Consider the following 14,594-nt stretch of genomic DNA (forward strand, 5'->3'; position numbering starts at 1 on the left):
CGGGGAGACCCCGCTCGGTGATTAGAGACCCCGCTCGGGTGATTAGAGACCCCGCTCGGTGATTAGAGACCCGGCTCGGGTGATGCTGCTGCATCCCAACTGTGACGGGAGCCGCTGCTGCGCTGCGTGGTTTAGAACATCATCAGGTCTAGTAGTAGAAGCTTCCTTCTCGCCACCTCTACAGAGCGCGCTGCAGAACTAAGATGTCCGAACGGAGGTAAATAGGCTGCGTCCGCTCAAAAACAACCACAACAAGCAGCAACTAAAACGGTCAGATCGGGAAAGCAGAGACACCCTAGAGCCCAACTGCTGAAATACCAGAATCAAATGCTTGAAGTGGTACAATTTAGAGAAGAAAAATATTTTACAACGATCAAGGCGAAAATTAAGCGTTTAACAATTGTGCGCACCACGCCTGGTAAAGTCATTGGTGTGGCGGCACTTTGTCTGAGGTAAACTGCGTAACTGATGTAGGATTTTGCACCAAGCCCCAAAGGACAGCCTTTTCGTTTGCAAAATGTATGTTCATTTTAAAAAGGCAGAAAATGTTCATTTTGTGAAAGCTGTAAGATTGCTTAAGTGGGGCAATTTATTACACAATACAGGTGCTCTGTACAGCCAGTAAGAACTAGCTGCTTTGCATAACAAGAAGAATTCCCACAGGAAACATAATGAGCCTAACAAAGTATGTTGGAAACAAAAGAGTGTACTGAAGGAAGAAGACTAGAAACTGAAGTATAAAAAACAAAACAGTGAACTGCTTTTGTCTCATTCTTCCTAAAAATAATAATTTGAAATCTCAGACAAACACAGAGAAATACATTTATAAAAATCTTTGTACAAATTTAAAAAAGCATACCTAGCCTTGGAAGCACTAAGTTACAACAAAAGAGAGACCAAATGTAATCCTTTGACGTACCAATACCATCTGTAGTCTGTTTATGTATTCTTTACATTTCTATTTTTGTTAGTCCAAACCAGCAATCACAAAATATTAAGACCCCATCTACCACATTCAGGGCTCAAAAGCAAATGGTACGTCACTATTGTAACGAAACCTTACTGAGATACACCGATCTGGGCAACCAGCCTGGTGTGGATCTGTTCTCCTACAAGCACGCTTTCCTTACGTATATTCCTAATCTAAGATTATCTCCCCTCCACATTCCCCAAGTGTTCCGGAAGAGCTTATATTAAAGAATTCCTTGTTCCCCCTTACCAAAACCAAGTGGGAATGTTTTATTAACAGCTAAAGAAAGCCGGGATTGATTCTTGGTCTGTAGCTAAAGAAGATTTCTCGGTTATTATTGATGTTCTTCGTTGTTCCTCGGTAAAGCAGCTCAGTAAGTGTTTACTTACTGCTGCCGAGATTTCCCAGAAGAATGCTTTGGTACCCTTTGTTCAGACAGCTCATATAAATGCTTTTACTACCTGTTGCCTCTTTTTTTTAGCAACTTTGAGTTTTTCCTTGGTTCAGTCTCCCCTTCCTGTGGACTCTGTAACCTCTCTCTGAAAGAAATAAACAAGAAAAAATTAAATTGTAGACAGAGTTTTTAAAATGCTACAATTCTCTCTTAAACTAAATTAATTTTGATAAGAGAAGAAAGACTTTTGCTATAGAATTATAACTTCTGCACTTACTGGTTTCAGCTGCCTCTGTTGAGGCTGCCAAAATAAAGTTGCATAAAGATAAATGTTCCTTTGTTGGGTTCCTGTTCCCTACACATGTATCCCTTGTTGGCTGTGGGAAAGGAGTGTGTGAAAAGGGTTGATGCCATCAGGGAAAGGAGCCATCTCCTGAAGTCAGTCCCAGGCTGAGGTCACTCAGGGGATAAATACTTTTCCCCAAAGGCTTGTGGCTCCTGAGAACCAACTGTTTGCTTTGCCTGTCAACAGGATTTTCTCTGCTCAATATATCAAGCCCCAGCAACCAGCTGGCTGGTTTGATCTGCCCGTAGTAATCAGCTGGCATCTTTCAGGTTTGTAGCCATTTCTTCTCCTCTAGTTAGCACTCCAGCATAAGCCAACTGAAACATCTATCAAGAAAATCATTGTTAGAGCTGCTACCCTCATCAGCCAAAGACTGGCGCTTGCCTTTGTTCCTGAAATAAAGGTGGAAGTTGAAAGCCGAAATACCACAGACCATATTTTGGTTGCTACATGTCAGCCTAGTTCCATTGGATTCACTTGTCTCTGCTGATTTATGCTGTCTGTGACTCAGGTTTTAAAAAAAACTAATTAAAGGAAATTTGGAAACAGTATTCTCATTTCTCTACCTAAAATCAAAGTTATTTATAAAATACACAGCAGCACAGACAAACAAAATCAGATTATTTCCCTAAATTTAAAAAAGAATACGGGCAAAAAAAAGGTCAAGTACATGTGAGAAGTAACTAGTAAGGAAGAAGCTCAGCTAGTATAGGCATGATATTTTGGGTTTGATTCACATACCTGCTTATGAAGTAGATTTTGTACTGTTTTTTATAAATAGTTTTTCACATACCAGTTTTTTAGCCTCTACGGTACCTGCATAAGCCAGAAGACAGTCCAGGGGGCTCTTGAATGTTTTCTTGAGAATCATCTTTGTCTGCTGATTCTGGTAACTGAAAGGTCTTTCTTTTTGTTTTTTCCCCTGAATTGCCAAATGCATGTGGATTAAAAAAAAAAGAATCACATAGAGTAGAGCTTGTTTGGTTTTGATTAACCTAAACAAAAAAATACACTTCAACACTTCATACATACACATTATTATTCCATGGAAAGCATTCCACTTTACATTAGTCTAGAATATTGGTTTTTTTACTGTCGGTTAGTTCTCATAGAGCAGGCCTTGAACTTTCACACTTACTGAACACTGAAGTAAGCTTCCATGAGGTACAGAAGTTGAAAGCCCCATCATATATTTTCTTAACAAGTAATTGAAAATGACTTTTTACTACCAGCAAACAGAAGAAAAGCCAATTTATAATTTTATGTGATTTGAATCAGAAAAATCTGACGTTAAAAAGTCACTGGGTTTAGGGCCCTGAGCTAAGCTTATACATGTGTCCCTGGGGTCACAGTGCCTACCAGGGCAAACAGTTCTGCACACTTGAGAAACAACCAGCTGGGGAGAGAGACTTCAAAATTGTCCAGGTGAGTGAGCTGCTTTTCCCTTTCGGGCACCCATCTCACCTTTCAGCATCTTTCAAATGTAATGCCGAACGTTTCATTCTGATAATGACAGAAGGATTGCATCGCTCAAAGGATGAGGATTTGCACGCTCCACCCCAAATGTGGATCAGGAAACACAACTGCTATTCTGACAATTTGTCCCTAAGTATCTCTTAAATAATGAATTAGTTTAATTTGTTAAAACTGCAGTAAATTCGTATAAATATTTCAAGTTTCCTGATTCAGTAAGATTTTATTTTGAGCGTGTTTGTGGGAAGGTGATTCTTCCATTCTACCAGGAGGATGAAAGCTGGGTGATTCAGCTCTGCTGTCCTCCCAAAGACTTAGTGATTGAGGTGAAAAGAGTCATTTCTAAAGAACATGATAAAAACATGACAAATAATTTTGGTTTGAGCAAGGCAAAGCCTTATCTCAGTGGACACAATATGATCTATTGGATAAAGGACTGCTCTGGAGTGAGGAATGGTGACACTTGTGGCTGTGCTACTGGCAAGCTGGGTGACCTTGGAAGGTTGCCTTATTTTTCTGCATCTCAATTAGGGAAATGGCACCGACAAAAAATCTCTCCCCAAACTCCATTGTGTTATATTGCAAAATATGCACTGATATGTGGAAATATGTGGGGGTTTTTAAACAATTCAGGATTGTACCAACCCGCTGGCTTGCTCCTTTTGGAAGGCTTCTTCTTCACAGCCACTGGAACTCGGGCCAGTGCAGCTAGCTCGCTCACAAAGTCCTGCTCTGCTTCCTGCACCCAAGGATAAACCGTAAGTCAGTTAACACAACACAGCTCAATTCTGGGTTATGTTATTCTACATGTGGTGTGATGAAAAAGGCGTATGTCATTGCAGAAACACAGCAAACAATATGGCTAGCATCAGGGAAGCATTTCCTACAAGACAGTGGAGAATCTTAGCAGGGATTTCAATGAGGACAGCAAAGAGACCCTTACAACCTGTCCGATGTTTTGCCATGGACTGCTTCAGATCCGTGAGTCATTTTACCCCAATTTACCCTTAGCTGATTCTCCAACTCAGTTTCTAGGTGATGTAATCCCAGCAGTTTCTGTTTCAGAGACTCCAGACGAATTTGCTGCTGCAGTTCAAACTGAGCCAGAACCTTCTTTTGCTGCAGCACCATCCTGGTCAAGAGAAATTTAAAAGCACCAATGTTGTTCAGTTCAAGGGAGGAATACAATCCTGGCAAAGTGTATTTAGAAGATTTTGTAGAGAGAAAGGCTTATTAACAGTATTGGCCCATCCAGCTTCTGCTGGGACAAAAAATTTTGCGGTAGATTTTTAGACAGATTTAGTTGTTTTAATAACCTGCCTTGGCTTTCCATGGGATACAAGCTCCTTTCGGAGGCAGGAATTGCAGCAGGAGTTTGGGTTGTCCATGCCTGGGCTTTGGGACAAAATCTGCTTTCAAAACCATTGTGTGTTTCTAAAGGCAGCTTTACTGTCTGCTTGCCAAAGAGATAAGCTGTTAGAAGATCAGGTGTGAGGATAAGGGATTAAGAACTAGGCCTTCAATTCAGGGCTCTTCAATACCAGGCTGAGACTGACCCAGAAACATGGTAATTCAAAACTTGGCAATTGGGAGCACTGACAACTATATTCTTTGCTTGTTTTATTTTGCTGGTTAAAGATTAATATCAATACAGTAGAACCTGAATGGCTGCAACTTTGCTGAATCTTTATTTCTTCTGTTCTCTTGCCTGATCTACCTTGAAGCAATGCTGTCAATCACCCATCACATTCCTCAGGGAAGGAGATAACACAAATTGTTTCTGACATCTACACATAATGAAATTGCTATTGTAATGGTCAATGCTTACAGAAGGTTAGCTTTCAAAATTTGCTTTTTGAACTCATACTCATGCAGGGCAAAAGGAAATAAAAAAATCAATGTTGAGTTTAATAGGAGTTAGACAAATTAATGGAAAATCTGTCATTAATTTTCACAGGACTGGGATTTGACCGTAAAAGAAACCATAATGACAATAGGAAAACGGCTTTGATTACTGATGGTTATGAGACCAGCTTAGATAGTGAATAGTTACATCCTTCAATACCATATTTCTGCCTGCATGAAGGCGAATTTGATTGTATTTTGTTTTAAGACACTAGAATAGATTATGGGAGAAAAAACAGACATGTCGGAATAAATGTTAAACTTGACAGTAACTAGCAGATCTTTTATGAAGCCCTCTATTACATGAATCCATTTCTACACTAATTCAAACAAGGATGAAAAACAGAAAGTGGGCAATGATTTCTTTCAATTTAGAAGTAACAGAAGGTCTAAAAAATAATTAACCTCTTTACAATCTCAAAATTGCAGATGCTCCGTTGTTCTGGATAATAAACGAAGAGTAAAGAAATAAAATTATTACAAAAATGTACCAAGTGCATGCCAAGTCATACAGCTTTTTATGACAACTTACTCCTTTGAAATTGCAGTGCTTTTTTTTTGGACTCTTCAGTTCAATAAAATCAGTAATGAATTAAATATGATTTTTATTTAATTAACATTTGAGGGATTCTGCTCTAAATTTAGTGCAAGTAATCTTGATTGTCCAAGGCATTCACTGAAATCTCCTTGCCATTTTGAGTACTATTTACGCTTCAAACATTTTCTCTTCATTATGATATATGTTTACTCAACAGCAAACTAACAAACACTTTTGATGTTCAAAGCAGAAAACACGGAACGTAATGAATTAGACAGCATCGGTTCCCATCCTGCACTTATGTTAAATTTCTTTTAAAATTTGGCATATGTTTTGGCATTGTTTTTCATTATGTCTTTTCAAACTGTCTATGTATAGTTCTTCAGTCTGTAATTAATGAGCATCAAAAAGTTTATTTAATAAAAAAGTAATTCTCTGAGATCAAAGGGTAGATGTAATTTGGCAACAGATATTTCTTTTCCATCAGCTAGACATTTATTTAGATCTGCAAACACATTTAAATAGAGTCAGCAGTGCTGCTGCCTGCTCTTACCTTTGATGGACTGCGGATGATATGTTCAGGAGGCCTTTGGTCTGTTTTTCTTTCAGTGCCAGTTCATTCTCTTGTTTCTTCCTAAGTCTGTTCCTTTCACCTCTTTCTGCTGAAATAATGTTTTTGTAAAATCTTCTGTTCACAATAACAAACTCTGAGCTGTGGCAACCTTACAATTTATGTTTTGCATCAGCACAAATTTATCCCTTTTCCAGGCAGTCTTTCCAAAGTTACTGCTCCTTAGGGATATCCAGTACTCCTTACACACTCTTGCTCTGCCGCTGTGATCTGTTGCACAGATAATAGCCTGTACATCATTTAGCTGAGATGGTAATGTCACTGAATTCCTATTCTTAGCTGCTTTTCCCACTTGGCTAACTGATTAACAGGGTTAATCAGTGCAGAAATTTTATGAAAAGACCTTGATGTCTTAAGCAAGAACTGTAATACCTAAACAAAAAATGCAATATAAAGAAAACCTCCGCTCAGAGGCCACTTAGTCCTGGGAATGCCTAACCTCACTAGACATGCCCCCACTCGATGGCGAAGTATTGTGGGTACTTTTGTGTACGCTCACACTCTGCGGGTGACTTGACGTTTATCTGCTGACCGGGCTCCTGACTCCTGCCCCTGAAGTCCTGCCTGGCAGCTTGGGGCATGTCTGACAGACAGGACTGGTTTCCTTGCACCACTGCTTTTAAATAAAACGCAGAAAGAGGGAGATGGATGGGTTTGTAACAGACTAGGGTACGTAACATTCATTTGGGGAGGATCCGACCTTTTCCGAATGCTCGGAGAGGCTGACAGGCTCCTCTCCTACCAATGGCACCGTCAGGGAGCAGTTACTGGCTGTACTCTAGGCTGGGCTGGGCTGGCTGAGCGAGTGGAGGTACTCTCCTCCTTTTTTCCTGTGGCTGTGCCAGACAGACTGTAAATTCAGATTTACTAGGCCAAGGGATGCCCAAACAAGCAAAATCCTCTAGCCTGACATTAAGCACAGACTCTGGGAGACAGAAGCCCGGCATTATGGTCCTTACTCCCATTTAGCTATCACTGAATGAAGTGCATAAGAAATTTCCTATGTGGCCATTCTAACCCCAGGGCTATCACATAGTAGGTGGCTCTGTTGCCAACACTTTTTTTTCCCACCTTGTGCTTTAGAGAGAGAAGTTATAAGAATATTTGGTGAGCAGGATCACCATCTCAGTGTGGTAATCATGCTTGGAGATCACCTAACAGATCAGCCCCTTCTGAAAAGGAAGAAACATGGATGCTCTGTCTCCTGGCTGAGCTTGGATGGAAAATAGTTGGCTGGCTAGCAGGCCTTAGGGTGTCCTGGATGTGTCAGGACAGCTTCAGGCTGTTAAGAATCACAGAGAGAAATTTAAGTGCTTCTGGGGCCAATACAGAAGCAGAAACGAGAAGGCAGTGGGGTTCTGCATCACAAATTTGGACTTAGGTTAAAGAAGTAATTACATGTACTAAAGCATCAAAGTCCCTTATTAGATGGTAGTGCTCCCTCCTAATGTAAAAAGCACCAACAAAGCTGAAGTAGCTATCTGTTGATACCAAAAATCTCAGCTGGGCCGCAGCATGCACATGTAGGTTTGCAGCATTTTTTCACTGTAGTAGTTTATTTGATCTGTGAATTTCAGCTAGGTTTCTCTCTAGCAACCCAAATCTAAAACACTCCTGCTTTTATTACCAACATAAATACTCTCATCCTCCCTCATGCCCGTAGGCTTACACTGCAGCAGAAGGACTTTCTTTTTCTTCAGTTGAGAAGAAGATCTGCTCTGCTTACACATGTAATTTTCTTCCTTGTAGTTCATGGAACACCAATACACTGAAACAATAATATATCCACACAAACTCTAGGAGAAAAAATAATCTAAATGAGCAACCACCAGAAGGCTGACTGTGGTTCTAGTGACTGGTATTCTAGGTCTCACAACCTAACTGGGAGACCAGTTGAGAGCAGTATCAAAACGCTGATGAAGCAGAATGTTTAAGTGTGTAATGACATCCATCTCAGCCCAGATCAGACAAGTATTCTGGAACAGGCTTCAGTTTTAATTCCTGCTTAAAGGAACTCAAATCAAAGGGATTTTAGACACTGTAGTTGGCTGAGTTGGGGCCAAAGATGTCTTTAGAGGGACTTTGTGAGAACTTAAGTAACCGCCTTGCTAGCTGCCAATGTCTAAAATACAGACTGTCAAAACTTCCCGCACAGATTTTGCACTTCAGCTTCCAATATTAAAGTCTTCAGCGTTCACTACAGGGCAGTGCGGAACAGATTGGTTCTGTCTTATAACCAGTGAGCATATCTAGCTACTACTGGGGCTCACAAATCTTTCCTACCAACTCATCTCTGGATCTTGGCCTTGAGTGGATACGCCTGTTCCTCTTCAAAAACTCTCTTCTGTGATTAAAGAATCTTTTCTATTTAAAATTGCTAACTCAATTTTTAGAAAAAAAATCCATTCCACATGTCTCAAATACTTAGCCTCTGATGCTACTGCCATTTTGCTAACTTCATTTAATGCCAACAGCCTTCATCCAGGGGAGGGGAAAGTATTTAAAAAAGAAAAGAATAATCACAGCTTGCTTTTGTTCTCCTGTCCTGAAGGAACTGAGCAATTCAAAATAATTCCAGGAGAAACTGCCTGTATTTATGTGAGATTCAGCAGTTCATAAACCTCTTCAACAGTTTCACAACCTGTGAGAGGGTCATGGTTGACAGCTAAGAAACAATGCAGTAGCTCAGAGAATGTTCCAGGATGGGCACGCTTGGCTGTTTGGTGTCTCCTTCTAATGCATTTCCTGAACTTCAGACACAACATTTCACTGAGCCAAAAAAAAGGAATGAATATAAGAATCTACTCCCCAAAGCTGAGGGCAGTCACGTCAGAGGAAGCAGACTGTCTGCCAATGATGTTTATGTTTTCTAATTTGGGAGCAGGGATTGCAAACCCTGATCTTCTCCCTTCTAGGCACCTGTCATACACCCTCTCTCTCCCCCTATGAATATTTGATTCATTGATTCTTTATTTGCATATATTAATATGCAAAATTGAACAATGTTTATGATAGACCTTGGCTGTATAACCTAACACCTGTACGGCTCTTTGCTTTCTAAATTCTTCTGCCTTGTGTTGAGGTTTAGAGCACCAGAAAACCAACTGCTGCTGGTTGTGACTATGGTGGTATCTCTGATCTTAGCTTGGTGGACCAGAGTTCGTGGCTAAACTATAATCTCCAACACTGGGTCATCATTCTGTGTCTGTCTATACCAAACTTTGAGTAACAGGGTCCTGCATCTATGACTGCGATTCAAGTAATTATTAATAGTAATAGTTCTACCACTTCACCTTCAAAGATGGAAATGGACCTACATGTTCATTTTGCTTTGTTGCTTACTTTAAATAACAGATGTCTGTTATCTTTAAAAGTGATCTTTACAGTGATAAGAAAATTAATTTATCTGTTAAAACCCCAGAACTGTCTTATAGTTGTCAATATCATACGTACCTTGTAAGGATTTCAATTGTTGAAGCTTTTTCCCTTCATAGTCTTCTGTGATTTTTCCTAATTGCTGATAGTAGTTTTGCACCAGTCTGTTGATATTATTGCTGGTCCCATACACACTTTCTACAGCAGCTTCTACCAGTCTCTCCTGTATTACACAGTACAAATCACAATTCATTTTCTAAGTCAAAAACTGAAGTGTTTTGATCTGTCTAAAACTGAAGACCTCATCTATGTGCACACAAAATTGTGAATTTTGTGCTTTAAAACTGTAGCAGACTGAGATGCTAGAGAACAGGTATTTCTATTCATCCATGAACATTTCAACATGAAAAATTACAGTAAAATCTTTCTAATGTGCCTCACCTCCATCTGGGAAGGGGCCATTCCCCTATCTGTTCAATCTCTATAGCCCATTTTACCTGTAAACCCAACTGTCAGCAAAGTAAATCAATATTTGTGTAGGTCTAGTACAACTTCCCATTATACAGAAAACCCAAATAATTACTTTGGAACAATTTTATTAACCTATGAAGCAAGTTTTTTTTTTATTTACTTACTTATCTATGAATTAATATTAAGCTGTTAATAAACAAATACTACTAATTAACCATAAAACCTTCATCAGTAGATAACCATATCCATTTCTTCCTCATTTTTGCTATGCTCTGTCATGAAGAACACTTTCCAATTTTTTTATGTCCCAGGGTTTGGCTTAATAAAACCTGTTTTGGTTGCTACAGCAAGTCACCAGAAAATACTGTACTTCTACATATCTGTTAGTTTCTAAATACTTGGCAAGGTATCTTCAATTTTAACACAGGTTGTAATGGTCTACTGCTGATATTTCTAGGCATAGGTTAATGCATAAATGAAATTGCCTTCCATTTTAGCAGAGTAGCACTCATTTTGTTTGGAAAATTGCTATCAAACATTTCCATACCTTGAAGTCCTGTCCATCATCTGAACTCTTTTTTCCAGCTTCCCGTCGGGCATGCTGCAGCAATGTCTGCCCAATCACCTGTTCCATGTGCTGCTGAAGAAACTGAAGAGCTTCTTGGATTTCTGTGACTAGCTGCTGGTGAAATTCTAAATGGGTTTGCTGTGTTTCTTCCTCGAGCTTCTCTTCCTCTTCCAGAATGTGGGACTCCTGGTAAACAGACAAAAAGATAGCACTGCCATTTAAATAAGTTGACAAACTTGATCAGCTTCATTCTAAAAGAAAGTCTTACACCCATTCAGAATGTTACTGTTTTAATCCTTAGAATAATGTAATTTCCAGCAGAAGTTTACGTACAGTCATTTAACACATTTGTCTTTGCAACAAAACTATTGCATCTGTCATGATATATACAGTAACAGCTGCATCCTGTCCCATTAGTCATTTCCAAGTGTATTCCTATTTTGTGTGCTGTACTGTTGAATTTGGTCTTATTTCTATTAAAAATATGAACAACCTAGGCCAAATATCCTGATTCCAGTAAGGGATAACTGTGGATGCCTCAATAAAGTGCACAGGAACAAGGTAAGGATACAGTTATGCACCTGGAATACTTGTACAGTTTGTGGGGTTTACCTGAGTAAAAGTTGGTATATTGGTACTTACAGCCCTCGAGAGAGGTCATGAACATGTTTAATAGCACTTGGAAACCATCTGAAGTCTTGGCATCTACAGCATCCTTTGGTGGTGAGTTCTACAGCTTATCCACACATTTCTTAATTTTGAACCTGCCATCTAATAGCTTTGCTTGGTGCTCTCTTACTAGAAACAAGTGAAAATTTGTTCCCTATTCACATATTTTATGCCAGTTTGAAAACCTATGATATTCCAGAAGACACCTCTTTTTTAGGCTGAAAAGTTCTAGTCTCTTGAGGTCTTTGGATCATCCTTGCCACCACATTCTATGCTTCTTTTTAAATCCACTTTCCCTCTAAACTCTCTTTAGCACACAACAGTATATACTTACTAGCATGACCTGTTCTGTCTTCCTTACATGTATTAGTCTTCCACAGATTGCCTTCTATTGAGTTACTGATGTGACTCATATTAATATTCTCATTTAAGGCTGAATGACACTAAATTATTCTGGGGCATTCAACAGTACCTATTGGATGCCCTCTTGGAAATACGAAATACAAGAAGAACCTGCTCTGCCCACATTCATCTGTGGAAAATAATGATGTTCCTATTAATGCTGGGTTATTCTGACATGTCTTTATTTATAGCTCAGGCATATGTTTTTGATGTTTTTTTTAGACAGTCAGAATGTCATTAAACGGTTTCTCTTTTCTTTAAGAGACCCAATGTCATGTTATCATGTCCAAGTTAGGATTCATTAGTGTTGTTTTACATTTTATATGAAATCAACAGATAGACATGACACTGTCTACCAGTCTAAAACTGGCACAAGATAAAATTAAGTTTAGTTCAAACAACACAGTATGTCTAAAATTCTGGTTGAGTGCCTGTAAATTAACCTTTTCCTTAACTTCGTATACATTGGTTCTAGTTTTGGAGGTTATTCACAACATTTTTTTCTCTCTGACTTTTCAGAATTCCACACCTAGGCCCTACTTCTTTGGCAGCACGGATCTTATATATGTTATTTGAGGCATTTCCTTGTGAGATGGGTTTTAGCTGGCCTTGGAAAGAGGCTGTAATGGAGAGAGGCCAAAGGAAAAGTAATACCTGGGGATATTTCATTTTTGTTAGGGAACACAGTGATTGCATCAATTAACGTCCCTGTGGGAGCTAAGTGAAAGGGAGCAGTGGAAAGCACATAACAAGAGGAATGCAGTCATATGCATTTTTATCTTATTGTTTTATACTTTATTTCTTCTGAAGGTTAATGAGATGTTGAGATTTTCACACTTAACAGGAACTACTTCAATAGAAGTATCAACTATGGAAATGGCAGCAGACAGAATTTCCTTATTCCTCTTCCAAGTGGAGAATTAGGGTTTGTATTATGCAAATCAGAATTAGAGGGATGCAAAATGTTATCTCTCAGCTAATTACACAGTGACAGCATGGAGCACAGAACTGCGAAGTGTTGGATAGGTTCAACCCACATGTGCAGCAGCCGTGGGTTGGGCAGGGGCTATCACTGACGCCTGCTAGGAGGGTCCTCTGAGGTTGAAATCTGAAATTCAGTGTTGTTCTAGGTAAATATCCAATGCAGATAAGTAAATAACCAACAACACTTAATGGATTAACCCTAAAAAACACAGTCACAAACAGATCTGAAAGTGACTTGTGGGAATACCAAGTTTAAAAATCCCTTAAACTTTCTCCCATCTCCTTGACCTACAGGAGCCAGACTATTTGGAAGGATGTTAGGGGAATGAATGGTGAGCATCTCATGGACAGAGGAGAAAGAATGAAAAACAATGACAGTATAGAAGAACTTTCTAGGTCTGGTGGAGGAAAGAATTTCTTCTGATGCTCAAGTAAGAACTTTTCAAGTGCATATTACAATCCCTAGCAGAATTAGTAGGAGTCTATCTTACCCTGAAGCAGTATGTTGTGTAGAAGTCCTTTTTACATGTTGGCATGCCTTCTTTCATTAGTATTTTCGTATAAAATAAACAGTTAAATAAGCTTGCTATGATAACACATATCACAGATAACTAGCCAGTAGATAACGTATTAGGGAATTTAAAATGTCTGCTCAAACTAAAACAGGTACACCCGGACCTCCTATGCCAGCAGTGGGTGCATTTTTGACAGAGAATATTTTCCTTCCTGTTTGGAACTGGAACATTTTTATTTTTTGAGATCTTCTATGGCTACTTCTGCCAGACATCATAGCATATAAGACCTCTGGAGAAAAACAACCCTGACACTGTACCCACCACTGCCTTCTGTAACTGCCACTGGTCCTCGTCTTGGCAGGGGGAGGACCCCTCCTGCAGGGTATGTTGCTCCCTCAGTTCCTGAAGCAAGCTCTTCTTTCTGGACAGTCTCATGCGGGCCAGGACTGCCATTCCAACTCTTCGGAGGGTTAACCTTCTGAGTACTGAACACAGCAGAAGTCGGTGTTTTTGCAATATATAGTTTACAGACCTGTAAAAAGGACCATTAAAAATCAATCAGCTAAGCTGCTGGCTGATTCTGCACCCCTGTGTTCAGCAAAGTCATTGCTCAAAGATGACAAGAGTTACTATTCACTCCATGTCTTCTCATACAAAGCATGCCTTGGGAAGCTGCTCAGGTGTATAGAATGGGTATTGCTGTGATAGATGTCTAGTTCTGTCACACTGAAGTTAAATTAAAACACAAATAGGAAGAAAATAAATAAATAATCATCTATAATTACATAAGAAAAGTTTTTTTAATAGGAGGCTTGAAATAAGATGAAAAGAGAATGTAATCAGAACTGCAGGAAAGTTATTTCAAGAAAATGCAGGACAGCATATTGTGGATTAACAAGGAGGTACACTCTGAAGAGACATTGAAGAAGCTAGTGTTAGCTGGCAGGGCAGACACGGCTGAAGCAAGTTTGTGGTGAATTTTAAAGAGGAGAGAAAATTTGGAAGTTGATTCTGGACCACATGAGTGAAATCTGTATGCACATTTGGGATGACATTGTTTGTGCCTGTATCTAACTTGTGTGTATATGTAAGGCATCATGAGCTCTCTAGATACCAAATTTTGGGAAACACTGAAGTCCGAGAATGTGGGAAGGTTGAACTGAAAAGTAGAGCCAAAATAAAGGAGTGCAATGGCAATAATACCAGTATTCCAAATAGACAATTCTTCAAATACTTTGATCTTTGACCATGGTAAATGCAGTCATTTGATATCTTAACTAAAACAAAGCAGATAACACAGAATTGTGGGGGGTTTAAGAATTATCTCTATCAAAGAGATGTTTAGCTGTACAA

General features: G+C 39.3%; 1 protein-coding gene across 3 annotated transcripts in view; it reads right to left on the minus strand.

The window, feature by feature from the left end:
* Positions 1-808: 808 nt before the first annotated feature.
* Positions 809-14,594, minus strand: part of EVC (EvC ciliary complex subunit 1) — a 55,742-nt gene continuing 41,956 nt past the window's right edge. For 2 of the 3 annotated variants that reach the window (XM_075022942.1, XM_075022932.1), the window contains 8 exons: positions 13,563-13,773; positions 10,651-10,857; positions 9,711-9,855; positions 6,180-6,288; positions 4,189-4,315; positions 3,829-3,922; positions 2,527-2,632; positions 809-1,509 (listed from right to left, as the gene is read on the minus strand). In XM_075022942.1, coding sequence (XP_074879043.1) covers positions 1,428-1,509; positions 2,527-2,632; positions 3,829-3,922; positions 4,189-4,315; positions 6,180-6,288; positions 9,711-9,855; positions 10,651-10,857; positions 13,563-13,773 — 1,081 coding nt within the window. In that variant the 3' untranslated portion in view covers positions 809-1,427. The remainder of the gene's footprint in view (positions 1,510-2,526; positions 2,633-3,828; positions 3,923-4,188; positions 4,316-6,179; positions 6,289-9,710; positions 9,856-10,650; positions 10,858-13,562; positions 13,774-14,594) is intronic. The other variant, XM_075022922.1, reaches the window with a different exon arrangement.

This window comes from Buteo buteo, chromosome 1 (assembly GCF_964188355.1).
Source record: "Buteo buteo chromosome 1, bButBut1.hap1.1, whole genome shotgun sequence".
Taxonomy (NCBI): domain Eukaryota; kingdom Metazoa; phylum Chordata; class Aves; order Accipitriformes; family Accipitridae; genus Buteo; species Buteo buteo.